Below are 14,358 nucleotides of genomic sequence, written 5' to 3' on the forward strand. Positions count from 1 at the left end.
AACAGATCGACCGTTCCATGGACAAAAAAAAACAAAAAAAACAGGGGTGTGGAGTTTGTCTTTGGCAAACTCTGCACCCCTACTCCTAATTTAAAAGGAGGAAAGAAAAAGAAGTGAAGGATGGAAATAATCAGATGACCCCCAAGCCTCTGCTGACACCTTTTCCCCTTCACCACAGGCAGATTCTCATTTATGGGTTTTTTAGTCTAACCCCACTTAGTGACATACTTCGCTGTCAAACAAGCTGCCACACTGCCCTTGGAGGGACAGATGGGGATTGTGCGGGGGGGGGGGGGGGGGGGTTCACAGCACAGAACAGCCACTTCTTTCCGGATGATCCCGACCCCAGGAGTGTGAAATTGCGAAAACAATGCCCCCCTCCCACACTACATTCTCTTCTATGCAACAAACAACCGTACGAAAGAAAGACAAAGACTGCAACCCAACTGCGGCATTTCTGGCGGCGGCACCCTCTCGCTGCCTCGCGAAGCGTGTCCCTCACCGCCCTGACAAAACGGTGACACCAAGCACGAGACGAATACGGGAAAATAAATTAAAGAGCGAGGAAAACGAGAGAATAAGTGTGCCACCCATGCCGCCAAAATGTAGGAGAAAGACAGAGAGAAAGAGGACGCGAAGCACGTAAGCTGGGGGAATGCGCGCTAACTAGAGATTTCGGTTGCCGCTACAGTTGTCAAGTTATTCTTGGCAAAGACGGGAGAACGTGTGGGTGGGTGCGTGTGTGGGTAGGCCATGAAGAGGTGCCAGAAACTAGGGAAGATTTTTCTTTTTTTTTTTTGAAGGGGTTGAAATAAAAGGGTGGAAAGCACAGGATAAATGGAATAAAATTTACATTAAAGGAACACTAAAGTGAAACATTAAATCTGTTGCTTAGAGAGATTAATTATTCTTTCAGAACTCCATTGTCATTAATTTTGCCATCATAGGATAACCATTAGAAGAGGAAATAAGTGCAAAAGTCTCATTTTCAGATTTCACGCCAAATCTCCAGAACATGAACGTCAGTGTGACGTCGCAAATGTCTGTCTTGTATTTTCGCCGCATTGGTTCAATGGAGTTTCCTGAAACTTGCTATTTTAAGACTTTGGGCACCTCAGAACACAATATAAACAATTTGCATTGCAGAGCCTAAACGGCATTACCAATAAACGATCACGCAGACCCTAGCAGATGCCGTCAAAATCTGTGGCACCTAGCCTAGCCAAAGAATGCTCCAAAGAAGGCCTAGCCAAAGAATGCTCACGCGTTAATAAATAAAATAGAATAACATATCACACTCGCACACTAGTATCACAGATGCTGTTCTTGCCTCACTAGCACCTAGCTTTTTGGAAGAGTCAAGGGTGAAATCGATTTCGCAGAGGTTTTAAGATCCTAGCAACCACTACTCACTGAGCCTGTCGATCTCGGCTTGCAGCAGCTCCTCCATCTCCTCGGACTCGGCAATGTCGATGGGAAGGTCGCCATCGTTGTTTACTCGAGAGACGTCCGCTCCATGCTCAATCAGGTACCTGCAATCAGTTCAGGCAGAATCAAGTCAGGTTGTTGTCTATGTGTGTATGTATGTAGGTATGTATGTATGTATGTATGTATGTATGTATGTATGTATGTATGTATGTATGTATGTATGTATGTATGCATGCATGCATGTGCATGCATGCCCGTATGTGCGAGAGCATCATTGGCTTAGGAGCTGACACTAATTTTCGAAGCTAACTCTGCCATACAAACCTCCTGTGTACAGAGATGACTCTGAGCAAGCGTGAGGCCTGTTAAATGCTGATATGATATTTTATTTTGACATTAAAGTTGATTTTCGCATGGCGCACCTACTGACATCGACACTAGTGACATCGGGCTGCAGTATGAATTCTGGCGACATCACACACCAGTATGGCTAGTTGTGATAACGTCAGGTACAAAGACATAAAAAATGGCTGCTTGTGCATTGCCCATGGAGTCACAGAGCAGAGCGGTCATGGAAATGTCACATTATCTTGCGCAAGCACGAGACGAGAAGCTCATACCGTGTTGTGACGTCATGGTACCATAGGAATCGACACTAGCTTTTAAAAACATGTTGCAATTAGTTTTTGCAGGATGCACTCACTCTTCACAGTACATTTTCGAGGCTCTTGAGGGCTTGGTCTTTCATTTGACGCAAAATAAACCACAACTGAAAATTATCATGTCAGAACCGCTTTAATGAAGAAGAAATTGCTTTTACAACAGCAAAGAGCTCACATTAGCCGGTATAAGCCAACACTTACCAGAAGAAGTGTTGAAACAACTACATTGGGAAGAACTAGGAATAAGGATTAACAGCGAATATTTCAGCAAGTTGTGGTTTGCAGATGCCACTGAGCTTTTTCAGCAATACTGGTGGCAAATGGCACCAAACTATTGTGTCAAGGTACGGTTGAAGATAAATGTGCAGAAGACAAAGGTAATTTAACAACATGAGAGTTCAAGCTGGTTGGTACTCCATACTCAATAATACTAAGAGCAAAAGCTTTTAGACAAGAGACGGCAACAAACACGGAAGAGTGATATCTTTGTTCGCCCACGTCTGTTGCCACCTCCTGACTAAATGTTTCTGCAGTTAGTATTGTTGACGAAGGTAATGTCCAATTGTCAGGCAAGGGAACAAGGATTCACGATTAGCAAGCAGCCCCTAGATCCTGTGCAAGAGTATGTTTGTCTAGGTCAGTTACTAACAAGAGAGCTCACTCACGAAAAGTACTTTCACCGACAAATAAGGACTGGCTGAAGCACATATGGCAGGCATTCTCAGATCACCAGCAACTTACCCCTGTCCCTAAAGCAAAAATTGTACAATCACTGCATTTTGCCAGTACACTCAAACCTAGTTATAAAAAGTCGCATCTGACACAAAAAAGTTCGTTATATCCAAAAATTCGTTATAAACATATATTTGTAATACTGTACCTATGACAAGACTATTCTTCATTTACTTCGTTATAAACGATAATTCGTTATATCCGTGTTCGTTATACCGAGGTTTGAGTTACGAACATGCGGGGCAGAAACTCTGAGAACAACAAAGAAATATGATGGGTTAACGAATATGCAGCCTGCGACTGAATGGGAAAATATGGGTGTAACTTAAGAGACAGGAACAGAGCAGCGTGGATCAGCGAACAAACAGGGGTAGCCAATATCTTTGTTGCCATTAAGCGAAAAGAAAGTGCAAGCTTTTCTGAGCAGGCCATGTCATGTGTAGGACAAATAACCAACAATCAGAACAACGGAATGGGTATGAAGGGATGAGGAAAGTGCAGCCGAGACCAGCACAAGTTACACGTGCTGATAAAATTGAATTCACAGGCATGAACTGGAATCAGCTCGCACACGAAAAAACAGGCTGACAATAACGATATGGTCAAGTAAAATGTTTTGTTGGGTGACCTGGTTCACAACTTTTGAAGAAAAAACTGTAGCCCAAAAGGAACAAGGATGACACAAGAGCACCAGTCCCGTGTTCTTGTGTCCTCCTTGTTCCTATATCGCTACGTTTTTTCTCTTCAAAAGACACAGACAACTTGACTTGGCACCTATACTACACGAACGTGTAAGCAGATGACGATGCAGAAAGAATCATCGCTGCATTGCCAGCAAGGGTGCAGACGACATGTCCTCTGCTTGCACACATGCAAGCGAGCAAAATCCAAAACAGCATGGCTCACCTGGCCACGCTGACAAAGCCACAGGAGGCCGTAGCATGGAGCGGCGTCCAGCCCTCGTTGTCGCCGAGGTTGAGGTCACACCCGCGCTCCACGAGGAACTCCACCATCGCCATGTTGTCGTCGATGCACGCCTGCACGCAAGGACAAATGATGGTACAGATGCTGTGGTCAGGAAACCAGAGTGAGTGCTTGGGCACAATGCTAATCTACAACCCTTTGTGACATGCATTATGAGTTAAAGGAGCACTGACACAAAAATTTTGCATCTTGTTTTTTCTGTTGCAATAGGTAGCTAACGACCCATTTATCATGGCTGGAAAGCTGGTTTGCTCGCGTGCGCGAAGGTTAATTATTTGAATATGGTTTTGTAGTGCTCAGTCTCAGTTTCGGTTTCAGAGAGTGCCGAGTGAGGCGGGACCCAGAGTGGTTTTATGTAAACATAGCTGGCTATGTGTGCACACAAAACCGAGTGCATGTGAGCACCGCATTGACAATTCTTTTCAACGAAGGCTTCCTGGGTGCTACTGTAATCCTCTCTGGGCAGGCTTGAGGCGTTGTAAATATGCGTGACCCCCCAAAAATGCACTGACGAGGCGAGGACATCAGCCTTTGTACTTTCGTGCAGGTCTGCCCCCTTTTTCCGTTGAAAGGTCTGCTAGGAGAGAGCGCTCGTAAGGATCGTGGCAGCCAACACAAATTCGTGATGCAGGGGGTGGTTGGTTGTCAACATGAAAACCAAAGGCTCGTTTGGCATGCAGTGGCGCGACACGCACTTTACAATTGATTTTAAGTATGTTCTAGGCTATATTATCCGTTGATATTTCGCAGATGATGCGTGTGTCCACACAAATCTATCACACAAGTTTTTTCACCTTCAAAGTTTTGTGTCAGTACTCCTTTAAAGTGGAAAGTTGGGCAAGTTGGTACTGATTCATGACGTTGAGCAGCGCAAATAACAAGGGACAGGTTGAAAAGAACAGCACCTGTCCCTTGTTATCTGCACTGCTCAACATCATGTCATGAATTATGATTGACTGTCTATAGGTAAATGCGCTGAATTTACCCAATTTGATGCTCTGGAAGCCAGATCTAAAGCAAGTGGAAGTGTTGAAATAAATTATAGTGTATTTTACAGCAAGTAATTCTAATTAAAATGTAAATAATTACATAATTACTTCGCAGTCAGTAATGCTAAATTTCTACATATACTGAATTCAACAAAGAGTCCGTTGGCAGTCTAGTTGGTGCATGTCGATATATACTATGTATGTGTAGCGCAAAGAAACGAAGATAAGGGGAAGAAAGTCCACGTCGTTTCCCTAAGTCTTCATTGCACTGCACATACTTAGTACATATCAAAACAAATTCAATGACCCACTTAAATTACATGCAATAGTTATTTACTGGCAGCGAGCATTCCTAAAAGGGCAAAAAAAATATTTTCAAGTTCCTGAGGAAACGCCCCACGTCCAACGTCTCGTTGAACACGGTACTGCCTTCACCAAAGCGATCGTGCGTGGCACAATATTTTAACCAGAAGTGATACAAAAGAAACTTTAGACAACAAGAATGCTTTTATTTACTATTAGCTCAATGTTTGTGATCTCTTCCTTGCCAACAGCGTGCAGAAATGGCAAAAATAAGTCATGTCTCGAAATAAGGACACCATGTCGCAAAGGGTTGAGTACGCTTAAGTCTGTAAATGTGGTGCATGAGTGCACACATGTGCATGTGTGATTTGTTCTTACTGAGCACAATCATGGAGTCAGAAAACTGTTGAAAATGAGAAAATAAGATCACGTCCAGCATGCAAATGGTCGTTGTAATACATTTTGCAACACCAGGAGCTGCCGGTCCTTGACAGCCTCAAACAACAATGGCTGTATATTACTATGATGTAATGCCCAGGGATGCAACAGCCAAAATAGGATTTGGAGCAATTTTTGGAGCAGGAAAATCTCTCTTTTGGAGCAGGAAAATCCAAATTTGGAGCAGGTTACGGGAAAAAAAAACTGCGTTTTGGAGCTCAAAATTCCAAATATGGAGCAGCTTCACAAACAAAGCTTGCTTTTGGAACAGTAACAAAAAAATATATGCAAACATTTCGATGTCACCATCACAATCATGTTTTCAGTGCATAACATGCTGAATAATGCCAGTGAATTCTCCGAAAACCAGTAAGGCCTTGTGCATTGGTGAATTTACACCATGGTACTTTACACCTGGCCTACGCCACTGGCTGATCACGTCACTGTTGCAATCCACTTCATTCAGCACCGATGCGCTGAATTTTGTATTCCGCCCTGCTAAGAAGATTTTAAGGAGAAAGTCCATTTTAAAGAGAGCCGCCATATGTGTATATAGTTCAAGAGAAAAGTGTTTATATGTCATGCAACGTCTAAGACAAACCAGCCAATAAGTACAATCTTCATAAGTGCGTCCTCCCCCTTATCTTTATTTTATATATATATATATATATATATATATATATATATATATATATATATATATATATATATATAGAGAGAGAGAGAGAGAGAGAGAGAGAGAGAGAAAGGGAGGGAGGGAGCTATGCACAGCGAAAGTCGGCATCGTTTCATTGAACGCAGTGCCTGTGGCCGCGTGGAGCCGAACCCTTCCTAGTTTCGTGCAGCGCGTCTCCAACAAAGCGGACGCCATCACTCCCGGGTCGGTCGCATGCTCTACCGTACGACAGCTTTTCCCGAAGAGTATTCCTACCCGCTCCGCTCGTGACCGCATGTAGGGATACGGCAAAGATTTCGTTGGTTTAACAATGGTGAGCTGCTTTCGTTTCTGCAAGCGACACGCAATCTGCGTTTCCGCTCAGGTGGCGTCAGCCAACGGCATACTTGGGTTCGTTGCCTATATTATGCGTGCAATATATTAACAGTATAGTACCAATAGCGCTATGCCGCACGTGCTACCGAGCAGATATAAAGATCCTGATCGCGATAAGGTTGCTGGCGATAACTCGTACTGACGTGCTCGTTGGTATCTGCCATGAAACATTCGCGCCAGGAAAGCGGTGACCACACTCGCGTCGACGTCAAAATGATTAGTCGACCAATGTCCACATTTCCAAAAAAACGGAAGGCCTTTTTCGGCACATTGTGGTGTCGGCCTCACCGCGACTGGGAGGGAGCAAGTACCTTGATGAACTCTTTCAGCTAAGGCGGTCAGGGTTTTCGCGTGTAGTACTTCTCTAAACAACACTTTACTCGTCAATAGATTTAAAAAGACTTTACTGCATACAACCCGCGAATTCGTGCACGTGAGTACTGCTATTTGAACAAAGGCAGCGTTGAACCGGAATCCACCAAACAATAACGACATCACTAAGATTTGCAGCACGTGTCAAACGGCTCGTTTGTCGGTTAACTTTCTTTATGCGGTGCTTCCACATTAAATGGGCGTTCACCTTTGCTCATGCTGAATGACCCTGTAAAGCAGCGTTTGAACCAGCAGTAAAAACTTCATTTAGGCCCACCGGCCCACCAGCAAACACACCGGAACAGATTAACCTCCTGTTAGAGTCAAGCGCCACTGGGTCGAATTGGACTGGATGAAAGTGCCTCTGGTGCTTCTCCCAACATTAGGTCGCCAATACGGGCTTCGTTTTGCGTTAAAACGAGGCTAAAACTAGCGCAACCGAAAAATTTTGCGGTTACCGGGGGCGTTTTGGCGCATTGTGGCGCAATTTCGAGAAATATCGCGGTTTTGGCGCAGCTCGGCGCAGAAAAACGAAATTGTATCAAAATGGCGCAATTGGCGCAGCTGTTGCATCCCTGAATGCCCCATTACAATGTTAATAAGCACTGTGGATAGCGAAATAAAAAACAAGAAAACTAGTGCACTAACAGTCTGACTGAATCAAATGGTTGCAGCAAATGCATAGAGTAAACCAGGCATTTCCATACGCTCCGTAGTATCTATTCTATGAATAAACACCTATCCAGTCAATGCCCCGGACTGTAATAGCTTCATTTAACTTCAGCCCAACAAACTTGCATTAATTAAACCTTCTAGAGGGGCCACAGATGTTTAAATTGGTTCATCACGAGGTTTGACGTTTGAGGCTGAATAAATTCAAAACCAAATCAGCTGGCACAAGACAGGGTAAACTGGGGGTCATTGGGAGGGGCCTCTGTCGTGCAGTGGACATAAGATAGGCTGAAAATAAAATTAATGCATGGTGTCAAAATGACCCTGACGACACAAGTTGGCTAACCAGTACCTGGAGATGCACGTTAACAAGCTACAGTTAGGTATGGCACATTGTATGAGAGATGCACAACTGTCTAAAGCATCAATAACACAGTGCGCTAACCAAAACCTGAAATTTTCTCTTTTCAATTATAAAAGCTTGAATTGACCTTACCAAGCAACTGTTGCAAGACAATCTTTGCAGCATTTGTGAATTACAAGGCACTACTTCGAAGGCAATGAAGTCTCAACACACGAGTATGCCGGCCTCTTGTTCTGTTCTGGAATCAGTCAAGCGCACTTATCCAGTGCACAGGCACTATGCCGCACATGGCCCTTACAACAGTAGCACGAACTTCTCCACTCACGCGCATGCAAACGCAATTCCCCACAGAACGCGCAATCAAAAAATAGCAACCCAGCCCAACATCCGAATCAACCTCCTCGTCAACGACCCTTCAACAACACAATCACCTAAAACAAACAATCACTCTGAGCCTACAACAACAACTTCCTGATCCCCCACCCACTCCACCACGAGGCAGCAAACCAATCAACGACGAAAGACGGACAGAAAGAGAGCAGGAAACAAGTGAACTAAATGGGGGTGGGGGGAGGGTGCAGTCGTTACACAAAGAATACAACCCCTTCCTTCACATCCCTAGCTTGCTCACTCCCCCCCCCGCCCCCTCCCTCCTCTACCCGTTCCTTCCTGAATCGTCAAAGCAGCCCGCTTCAACCGCCGACGAGGAGTAAGCCACACGCGACAGTGGGTGGCGGCGCCGGGGAGCATTTCATCATCCTCGGAATAGCAGGCCCGTCGAGCAACGCGAGAAGGTGGCCCTGTGTTTGCACGAGCTCCTTCGCTTAGAGAGAAGAGGGGTGCGCGTACGTGTGTGTGTGTATGCCTGGGCAAAAGCGAGCACGATACGGCGCCCCAGAGAAAAGCAAGGGGTGGTGAGGGGAGGTATTCTAATTTTAGCCAATCAGACCTCCCCCCCTCTTCCCCTAGGAAAGTGGGGGGGTGGGTGCAAGCCCGGGACGAAGAAGTGAGGGGGACGAGGAGTTCGAGCCCACCAGCCAGCGGGTTGTGGAGAAAGCAGCGGCGCAGCGATGTTTGGCTGCCGGACCGAGATACCGACGCCGCCGCTACTGTTGCCGCTGGCTCCGCAGTTGCCAGCGGCCCCCGCCGAGCCGCCGTGATCTTCACGGGAGGCTGCCCTTCCTCGCAACGCATTCCCGTTTACCATTGCGTGTTCCTCGTAAAAAAATTTTAAAAGACGCAGATGTGCATCTGTGGCTTTTTCGGTTAAGGATATGCGGAGGATGGTGGGCCCGTTATATCTGCAAAGCAGATTTTCTTCGGCACTGAGAAGGTGAGAAGGAAAATTGCCACCTGTTTGGCCGAAGCACAAGATTAAAAGGAAGGCCTTGAGGGTTTGAAGGAAAAAAAAGCTTAGTAGCCTTGTCATACTTATTAAACGACGATTTGATTTTTGTGGCCTTTCCTACAAAATGACACGAAAGCCGTGAAAGTACCACACACTAGGCGAACAATGACCAGCCAGCCATAGCATGCAAGCTTGAGAGATTGACAGTAACAATCAATCAATCAATCAATCAATCAATCAATCAATCAATCAATCAATCAATCAATCAATCAATCAATCAATCAATCAATCAACTCTTTTCTGAACATCAGAAAACCGACAGAGGAAAAGTGAATAAAAGTTTCCTGGATGGCTTGAGATGTTCAAAAATCAAAGATCCTTATATGACTGCTTTTAAAGGAAGGCGTTGAACAAATTTAGTAAGCACGTTTTTACAGATGAACGCCCTACATTTACTCGTGAACAAGGTACAATGAACCACAAACGTTTACAGAATGTGGTTTCCACGACAAATGTGAATTATCGCAACGTCAAGGAATGGCACGTCTAATGCAACAGATTCCTTTGTAGGTCACAAAAAGCTGCTGCAACTCCGAGAACAAGGCTATACGCCTAGATCTTGCAAGAATCGTTATTTCCCCCCCCCACAAGTCCCACGTCTGCACAAGTTTGTGGCTGACCACGGAAACTGACAGCAGATTCTTTCAGCAAGTTACGAAAATACAGTACAGTATTACCGTATTGCTCCTCCTTTCTTGCTCGCTGTGCTTTTGCCCCTACCAGTTCCAGTTCCTCGTTAACAATGCATAGGCTGAGAGATAACAATGAGGCAAGACAACACCACAGTAATTTTTGAAAAAAAAAGCATTTGTGGTGTAGGGGTGCCTTCACTGGAATTAGGAGTGGCAAAAGCACAACGAGCGAGAAAGGAGGAGTGGTACGGTAATGCTGTACCGTATTTCATAACTTGCTGAAAGATTCTAATGTTTGTATCCTCGAGCAAAACGTGGAGGCAGCAAACATGGCCAGGTGTAAGCAACAACACCAGCAATTCCCGTGCTGCTTTGGGCAAGACGCTACCATCCACCACCCGACTTAAAACGAGCGTAATCGTTGCTCGCATCGTTAATTGAGGGGAACACGACAGAGGCGTGTGACGCGAAGGCGGGCTACAAAGTATCGCGGCACCAGCCAAGAAGGCCGGAGCCTACCAGGTGAACAATGACCTGTCAGCCATTGCGTGCAGGCCGCATTGGGTGCAACAGAGGGTTGGGTGAGGGGAGAGAGCGGCAGACGACGGGGGAAGTGTGGCAGACGACGGAAACAGCGAGCTGCGTTGTCACTGGCTTATCAGACGGAGACGGCCGCTTTGGGCTCGAGTCGGAACCCTCCCTTGCCCACGTGCACGCTTGCCCCTTGCTACTTCTGGAAACTACGCGCTTGGCATAGCATTTGTTGTCGGCACAAGTCCTTTGTACTACAACACCTGCGGGAGAGGGCCCTGTCGCCGAGGCTACCCCATGCGACGCACCCGCCAAGTTCTGCGATGGGAGCGCTTAAAGGGACACCAAAGAGAAACAATTCTTCTCGTATAAGTAAATTACTCTTATCACAATACCAAACACACCACGCTTGCTGCGAGAAGACACTTGCAAAGCGAGAAAACACGCAAAAAGACAATGCGGGTGGAAACGCCACCTTGAAGTTTCCACACCAGTCATTGTGAAGTTGGAGATTTTCACGCCGTCTACTAGGGCCTACGTAGTTTCTAATTGGTAAAAATTAAGTAAATTGTCTTCTGAGGGAGCCAAGGACTTAATGTACCAAGTCTCAGGAAATTTAATTGAGCCAATGTGGCCAAAATAAGAAAAAAACACTTTGAAATTTGTGATGTCATCATCAGAGATTTCAGCAGGAAATTTAAAAGTGACACTCTTGAGATTGATTTCCTCATCTATAATTAAACCTACGCTGGTGAAATTAACGACACCAGAGGTTTCAGAGTATAATTTCTCAGTATAAAATTATTTTTCAGAGTATCTTGTCTAGTTCTTCTGGTGTATTTTGTGTGTTTTGCACTTCCAAGTACCTTCATGGTATAATTTCTCAGTATAAACTCATTTATTTACACTTTAGTGTCCCTTTAAACCAGGGGTCGGCAACCTGCAGCTCGCGAGACTGTATTATACGGCCGCCAGCACAAGGTAATAACACCCCATCCTAACTAACCGATAATCACCTCCACAACTTTCTGCGCCTGTCGGTAGCAACCTTGATGTAAATAATGGCGAGTTGGCTAAGAAGGTTCGGCACCAACAGTCGCATTCAAACACCTTTGCTTTTTCTTTCGCTTGTCACCTAAGTTTGTAAACTGCAACCTTTATACATGCGTGCTGAAAATAACCATGCTTTCTATTCCAATTTGGTAAATCCTTATTGTAAATTCGTCAAATTTTTTCTGCTAGCCTGCAAAGCCCCCCCCCCCCCTCCCAACTTGCCATTTCAGCTTCACGTAACTCAGCCTTCCGCCTCAAAATGTTGCCGACCCCTGCTTTAAACAATTGCATTCAGAGTATCTATGTGCCAAAGCAACGACATTATTATGAAGTACACTGCAGGAGGGCGGTGGGGGGAACATTAGGTTCATTTTTACCGCCTGTGGTTGTTTAATGTGCACCTAAATATAAGTACACACTACAAAGGCGTTCTTGCACTTCGTTCCTCTCAATATTTGGCTTCAATGGCTGGGAATCGAACCCACATGCCTAGTGGCACAACACCACAGCCCTTATGCTACCACGGCTGTTCTCACTTCAATACAGTCTGCTTGCTGGAACATGAGAATGCAAATAAAACATAGCAATCAAATGAAAATATACAATCGAGCATTAAAGGAGATCAGTCTACTGCCCCAGAAGCAGCAAAACGCATGACAGCGACTTCAGGTTTAAGCTATGCCAATGCTTGAAGGAAGTGAAATGTGGCATAAAGGTGCAGCCCCCCCCCTTCAGTGTCATAACGACGAGGCTGGTTACAAATAACAGTTAAAAAACATATAGACAACAGAAGCAAGGAACAGCAGATTTTCAAATCGCTTGGTGTTATAGTGTACTGGAATGACAAGACTGGAATCAATCCCTGGGGCTTACATTCTTCATAAACTGCAGTAGCACGTGAATGGCTTTCTGCGCCGCCAACAGATGTGGCCAGGATCCAAGAATCTTTTGTTTCAGGAAATATTTTAGAGCCCAGTTGGCTTAGTGCAGCCTATACAAAAAGACATTGAACATCGCATGGGAGAGTAGGTGCCCAAAACAGGTTCTTGTTATTTTCTTTTCACCCACAAGTGCCGCACAGTGCGTCAACCCCAAAAAGACAAAAGGAAAACACCTTCATAAATCCTACTGTGCACAAGTAGTTCACTCTCTTCCACCTTGCTTCTTTCTTTTCACCATTATCCTTGTTCGCAGTGTAGGGTAGCAAACCAAACACTCACACAGTTGTCCTCCCTTCCCCGCTTTATTTCACCGAAGAAGACGTTCACCATTTGCTATACCACTGCCCTTGAGTTGCCTCTGAAAGACGAACACTTTCTGATGCGCTGCGACAAGTGGAAAACCTGCCACTCCTTATGCAGATGCTGCAAAACCACCGTCCCCATCGCTCGTTGGCACCACTTTTGTGCTTTTTAAGGGCTACAGGCCTGTGTGAATGCTTTCGACTATCGTATAGTGCAACCGACACACATGCGTCAGCACAAATACTGCTCATTTCCTTTTCTCCTTCCCTCCCCCTTCTCATCTTTCTATTCCCCAATCCCCCGGCATAGGGTAATCAACCAGACATGCTTCTGGTTAACCTCCCTGCCTTCTGCCGTTTTGTTTCCTTCCTTCCTTCCTCTCTGTCAATCGAAATGTGTGATTTGCCGGAAAAGCAAACAAAGGAGGACACCAGGAGACACAGCAAGAAAGTAAGAAACGCATCTCCAATTTGCAAATTTAAACAGCAACAATGAAGGCGTGAATGATTCAAGGACAAAAAGAACCAAGACAGACACGCGGCTCCTTGCTTAATGACGCCCAATGCAAGCCCAACCTTTGTCGTAACAGCCGTTTGTTTTGGACAGCAACAATGAAAGCGTGAGCGCCACCGGGCCGTGACCACTCCCCTTACGAGCAAGCGAACGAGACAATGGATGCACGAGCGCTAGTGTTCGAGGAGTGACTCAGGGTTTTGGCAACAGTGCTGCTGCAATTACGCCGGAGGCACTCAGAGTTGCCACGTGTCCCACCTTGATGAGGCGAAGGAGAGTAGAGAGACGAAGGAGGCATGCCAACCCCGGCCGGCTGGCAACCAGTACGCCGCAGCAAGTTAGGTGGAAAGGGCGCGCCCGATTAATGTTTCCCACGGGGGTGGCGTACCAACAGACTCAAGACACGCATGATATAATAACAATAATTGTTGGGGTTTTGCCTCCTAATACAAAAGGGATAACTGCACTACCTGACACCTGACACACATGTAACAACCATACACACACACAGGCATATGGTTGTTATGTGTGTGTCAGGTAGCACAGTTATCCAGGGTTGCCACTGACTTTCGCGTAAATGTCGCCAAACGACGAGCAAAAAGTCGCCAAAAGTCGCCATTTTCTTACAAATTTCGCCAAAAAAGTCGCCATTCTTGATATGTGCGGCATACCTAGTAATAAAAAATTCGGCAGATCCCACGTACCGTGGGAATCGATGTTATGCGAAGCATGCGGTGGGTAGGTGAATGTGGCGTAACTTTTTTTTACTTAGCGACACGTACAAAATGACGCTAAAGATTTGTATAAATTGTATACGCACACACACATATATATATGTGTGTGTGTGCCAATGGCAACGTGGGTATTACCAACACCAGAAGCGGTAAGCTGATATGTAGTCCTTATACGTGTCCCGAGAACGCACGCGCGTTTCACGAAGCCGTGTGCATGTGTGCAAGAAGTTCTTGACAGTTCTTGAACA

The 14,358-nt window shown here is 45.5% G+C and overlaps 1 protein-coding gene across 4 annotated transcripts in view; it reads right to left on the bottom strand.

Annotated features, from left to right (window-relative positions):
* Window positions 1-14,358, bottom strand: part of LOC119401456 (protein phosphatase 1 regulatory subunit 12A) — a 90,736-nt gene that overhangs the window by 55,198 nt on the left and 21,180 nt on the right. For all 4 annotated transcript variants that reach the window (XM_037668280.2, XM_037668281.2, XM_037668279.2 and 1 more), the window contains exons 2-3: window positions 3,729-3,859; window positions 1,414-1,532 (exon numbers count right to left, since the gene is read on the bottom strand). In XM_037668280.2, the coding sequence (XP_037524208.1) occupies window positions 1,414-1,532; window positions 3,729-3,859 (250 nt within the window). The remainder of the gene's footprint in view (window positions 1-1,413; window positions 1,533-3,728; window positions 3,860-14,358) is intronic.

This window comes from Rhipicephalus sanguineus, chromosome 8, assembly GCF_013339695.2.
Source record: "Rhipicephalus sanguineus isolate Rsan-2018 chromosome 8, BIME_Rsan_1.4, whole genome shotgun sequence".
NCBI classification, from domain to species: Eukaryota; Metazoa; Arthropoda; class Arachnida; order Ixodida; family Ixodidae; genus Rhipicephalus; species Rhipicephalus sanguineus.